At 29.2% G+C, this 6000-nt stretch overlaps 1 protein-coding gene across 6 annotated transcripts in view; it reads left to right on the forward strand.

Moving 5' to 3' along the window:
* The window catches only part of CrzR (corazonin receptor), a 1123351-nt gene extending 1117351 nt beyond the window's left edge, over window positions 1–6000 (forward strand). For all 6 annotated transcript variants that reach the window (XM_075365578.1, XM_075365586.1, XM_075365549.1 and 3 more), the window contains one exon: window positions 4989–6000. In XM_075365578.1, the coding sequence (XP_075221693.1) occupies window positions 4989–5151 (163 nt within the window). In that variant the 3' untranslated portion in view covers window positions 5152–6000. The remainder of the gene's footprint in view (window positions 1–4988) is intronic.

Genomic DNA, 6000 nt, shown 5'->3' on the forward strand with positions numbered 1-6000 from the left:
TCACAGTTACGGCATTACCTTTTGTGCTCCACCGCGTATCCTGAGCCCTTTTTAAACTTTTGTCTGTAGCTGCTATCAGAACTTCCCAACGATGTGTGGACATGGAAAAAAATGAATATCAACGTTCTAATGTACCGAAAAAGTTACTGAACTCGCTTCAACTGAAGCAGCAAGTAAATCAACCAGGTATAGCGAATGGTTTGAACGCGGTACTAATTTAACTTTGGGATTTATTTCTTTTGTTATTTGCTTAACTCCTGAATTCCTTCCAGCCATAACAGCAGCATTATCATATGCTTGATCTCTAAAATTCATTTTATCGAGACCATCAGCTTCAAGCTTGCTTAAAATCATGTTTGAAATTCCTTCAGCAGTTTTATTTTTTGTTTCAATAAAATCTATAAAAGATTCCACTAATTATACTTCCTGATTTTCAATCGCTACGTATTTAATACCTGACTTGTTAGGACTTTGTGAGAAACATCCGGAGTACTGTCGAATATAACCGAATAATATTTGGCCTTTTTTTCTTGTCTGATGATATATTGGCGAACTTTATCTACCATAATTGCAATAAATTCGTTTTGAATTTCTGGTAACATATAAGTAATTGAAATTTTGCTACCCACTTTTAGATCTTACAGGATGTACACGAAGTACAGGATTGTACTTCGTGATTAAATACACCAATTCTAAAATTTGCCTCTATTAGCGCTGGTATAGTTTTCTCTATGACCACGTAAGGCCAAATTTTGTTTCGCAAGGAATCTTTTAACATCAGACATTCTGATAAGAGTTTCTTGCCATTTTTTTGGTTCGTTTGCCACAAGGTTTTTGCTTTCTTTTCAATAGTCTCTCCTTTTTGAAGTCTGGACTCTAACTTCTTCCATTTGCAATAATGTTGGTAGTGTAGTGCACTTGATTCTTGACTTGAAACCTTAGGATTCAGTTTTCACCAAGTATTAAATCCATCAGATGAACAAAACTTAGGTCCATTCGGTGTGTTTACATTCTCAAACAAACGACAGCCAAAGCAAAATAATGATACTGTGGAAGGTGAATAAGCCATCCAAGTACGTTAAACGTTTTCGCCGTTAGTCAATGCGCGATAAAACCATTCCCGGGTAAGCCGCCTTGTCTCTCCTCTTGATGTTAAAGAGCACGACTTTGAACGTGTAACTGTTGACGCTTCGGCGAAGTTAGTATTGATATGCTGAACAACTTCCTGGCCTTGCTGAATGAGCAACAATCGCATATTTTCATCTATATGCTCAGGCCATTTTCCGATATCGTCTAAGTTTTGGTATCAGGCAGCAGACGATACCGATGCTATATCAGTCTCTAAGCTATCGAGATCCATTTCTATAGATGCTAATGCAGACTCTGACTGAGTAGATGTTGTTGGAATTTAATCTTCAGAAACGATGTCAATATTTATAACACGTACCAGATTAACAGTATCAAGTTATTGTATTTTCTCAGCTTGTTTGGGGTTTGAAGCAGCAGTAGCCTCTGATGAAATTAAGCCCAACGTTGAATCTGACATCTCAGGAACAGGACCTTTCACATATTTTAATATAGCCCCCTCGTTTCTTCTAATATTTTCTTCCTTAGCTCTTCTTTCATTACGGTAAGTAGCCCCGCTTTCTTTTATTCTTTTAATTTTTGATGCTAAAACAAAACAATATAATATTGACACTTATAATTATAATTGGCTAAGTACCAAACGTTTCTTATCGTAAAAAATTTCAAAATAAGTAATATATTTTAAAAAAATAGTACTTACATAAATTTACCTTTTTTGATTTCTTTACTTTAATTAAGTAAAGCTTGGGAAACGTAGTAGGTAGTTAGAAGCTGCAAACTAACGAATAATTAATCCTTATTGCCCATCAATGATTTTATTTACACTAAAAACTAGAATTTCCTAAATTACGGATATGTATGTTACGTAACTATTAACGAATTTGTGGGTTTAAATTACGTAACTGAACCGTTATTTTTATAAAAAAATTGATTTGTAATTGTGAATAAAAATCAGATTATAATATTCATTATTAGAATATACTATACATTGAATTACGACTATATCCTAATCTAATTAGTACAGGTACAAAGATTTTGGTTATTACTTATGAAATTGACTGTATAGCATAAAGTAAATACTTCTAACACTTTATTTTTAAACAAAAATAAAGATTGTAATAATCCCATGGTTGTATGTATACCAAGAGTCGATCGTTTAGACCATCCATTATCAGTTTACATAAAATTTTTTGACAAAGTTCAATAATTTAACACAACACGTGATTAAAGAAAATCATGAATTGAGGTTAATTGAATTGATGTGAATTGGACGACTGATGTTGCAGGTGTTATTAGACAATACTGAACTCTTCCTTCTTTATATGAAAGAATTAATTCTCCCTGAATATTCGTCATGAACAATCCGAGCACAAAATAAAACACGGGGAATTACCACAAGGCAACTGATTAATACAGACAATGTTGGCAGTCGCTAGAGCGAGCGAGATGAGTACACTCACTTAAAGAAAAGGGATTCCCCTGTTCCGCCACAAATTAAATAATAAAAAGTTCCGCGTCCATTTTAATCGGTCCGAATTGTAGGTGTGATAAAGATATGAAAAGAAATTGTTCAAATTTTTAGTTCAGATTACAAATTATTATTATCATTTATTGTGAAATTTTACCGCTGTCAGGGGCGGGCCGCCCCACCACCTTCGCTACGCCACTGGGTGAAGTATTATTTAAAAAAAAAAAAATGTGCAATTAGACTTGTGATTCAACTTTCAAACAGACTTAAGCAGAAAATATGAAAAATAAAGATAAAATAAATTAATACATTCAATAAAAACAAATTACTGAACATAAAAATTATATTCAAATAATTTTAAAAATTCTAGCTATTCGTAAAAATGAAGAGAAATCTACCATTAAAAATAATTCAATTTATCTCTGGTAAAAATTTCTCAACATTCCTTCAGTAATATTGACAAAAGGATAAGTCTTTTGTAGAAGTTAAAAAAAAATATTATCCGAAAAGGTTTATCTTTAATTGTTTCTTTAACAGTAATATAAAATCTTATGCTAAAATACATTCTACAACTGGAATTAAATCACAAATAAAATCTATTTTTGTCTATTGTGATTGGAATATTCATTAAAAATTTGAAAAGCACATTTTCCACTACACACTTTTTTCAATGACTAATTAGAATGCCTTCTTTGATGCAAGGTTCAGAATATTGTGTCTAACAAAAAAAATTGTGAATTTTTTTAGCTTACAAAAAAGTAATAAGAGATGAAAAATAAATTTAGCCTCTATTAAAATATTAGCATTACTGTTTTTGTAGAAACTGAAATACCTTCTTTACTTTTTTCTTTAAGTATTATCAGAGAGGGAACAGCTTATCGAAGGAATTTCACAGAAAGAAATTAAATGAACACAATGAAATAACATTTTTTAGTAGAACTCAGTGAATTAGAAATCTTAACAGTTATCATCATTTTAAAAATCATTTCTAGTCGAACGAAATTTAAATTTAAAGAAGGTGTAGTAGCTTGATTAAAAGAGAGAATAAAAACCTCTCATTTTCCAATTTTAATTTTTTTTAAAATTGTTTGTTCATTTCCATGTTTATATATAAATAATTTTATGATTGTAATATGCTTTTCTTTTATGTAATATATATCTGTATCTATTTCCTTTATGTATGTATGTATGTATGTATAATATGTAATATATCTTTTTCTTTACTTCTGTTATCCCCGACAGAGTTGAAACAGAGTATTCAATGAATAGTTAGCAATTATTTAATTTTTCTCTTTAATTAATTTTTCATTTTAAATAATTTGACCAAGGCTTTATTTATTGTCTGAAGGAATATAAAGTAACTAAGGTACTACAGCAGTCAGTCATTATAATTTCTATGAAAATAGTCCTGTTGATTATTTGAATGATGGTATCACTTGAACCATTCACTTATGATTTTCAGTTGAATTAATGTGACATGCAATAGTATGTTTAGTTCAGTGAAGTCAATTTTCAGTAACCACTTCTCACTTTGCTTAGTGAACATGATGTTCTTGAGAATAGTAGTTTTATTTTTTTGAAAGTGACAAATGTCTTCTGTCAAGAAAACTATAACAGTTAAATAATGTCACATTATGTGTTGATTATTTTTTAAATAACACCAGTTCTGTTTAAATATTCAGTAAAAAAAATCCCTACTAATATCCAAATTCATGAAACTGATAATGTTTTGATAGGCAAGATGAAATAGCATTTTAGTTTAATCAGAACAAAGTAGGGTAAGGAGGTAACAAATTTTTTTCCTATTTTAGTCATAATTAGACCTTTTATGGCATAATTAGATACCATTGAAAATATGAAAACTTTTCATTCTGAAGGAGATTCCCAGCCAAAATATCACACCAGGAATTGTCGCTTACTGTTTTAGATTAGTCAGCTCTGATAATATAATAATAGCTTTTTTAAGGGTTTTATTTTAAAATACGTATATTTAATACATTCCAGTTAATTATTTTTACATTTACATTAGGTATCATAATCATAACAGTTGCTAAATATAAGCAATTTTTAAAAAGAGCAGAACCATTCTTAAAAACGATTAGATTTCATGTCATTTTCTATTAACTTCTTCACCGAGTTGAATATATGACTGGAAGTCAACATTCAAAAGCTACATAAATCCAAATGATATTAAGATTTACCTAAACTATATTCACAATAGTTACTAACTATCTAAGGAACATCATTACTTTCAGAGTAAGCAACTCTAATTTGTGACTATTATACACTAAGTATTTTATATGCATCACGGCCACAATAATATGACAAATAGTTTAAAATAATAAATTAATCTACTTCTTTCTATCATGAATTAGTATATAGTATATGTTATGTTTACTTAGCAAAAAATTAATAGCATGAAAATGTGTTTCAGAGATGGTTCAACTCTACACACAAGGGTCTCTATTCATAATAATCATCATCGTACCACAAGGAAAGAAGAGACAACATTTATTCTATTAGAAAATAATAAATCTTCAAAGTCACCAATATGTTGTAATAAAGCAAAAGACAACTTCAAAGGTGATATTACATAGTGTTGAAAGGTTCATTACAGTGAATTTTTACAATTAAATAGTTTGCATTTTCTTAGTTTAATTATCTAAATATAAAAGAAAGAACATTAAAAGACAGTAAGAAAATGTACTTTTGTGTGTACTTGTATGAAAGAGCATAAGAGCAAGATTTTATGGCACTTATTAGATTGAATGACTGAATTAAGTGCTGATTAAACTGTTCTATATCACCAATGCTGTGTAATAGTTTATAATGTATGTAAAACATAATTTGCTCTCAGTTTGTAATTTTTTTTCAATTTCAAGACTTGCTTTATGTATGTTGTTATAGCTACAGTATATCCTGGTTCCAGAACTCATACCACAGTTATCTTTTTGTTAACGTTAATATTTCCTTGGTACTGAAATTAAATAATAATTACCGTAAAATAATGAATATTAATAAACAGTAAGTATAACGCAGTGATTCTGCTTATATTATATACAGTTTTACTCTCAATGCCTTTGATTGGCTAGAGATATTTTATTTATTGATTTATTTTACTGAAATATGTAATGGATATACCCAAAATAAATCACAAATATGGATATTTTTATTATTCACTAATATTCATAAGATAAAATTATTTCATGAAAACAAACCAGGATAAAGATGTCTAATATAATTGAAGTTTATCCTATTCACTAACAATAACCAACAATACATAACATAAATGAAGAATTACCATACCATTAAAAAGTAATGCGAGTTGAAGAATTTCTTCAATAACCCGATAAAAATAAAATAGTAAAACTTTTGTCAGCTGTAAAAAATCAAAATGCGGAATATTATATAATGATTTTAATATATTTAAATGTCTGTTATATCCA

This window comes from Lycorma delicatula, chromosome 1 (genome assembly GCF_047948215.1).
Source record: "Lycorma delicatula isolate Av1 chromosome 1, ASM4794821v1, whole genome shotgun sequence".
Taxonomy (NCBI): Eukaryota; Metazoa; Arthropoda; class Insecta; order Hemiptera; family Fulgoridae; genus Lycorma; species Lycorma delicatula.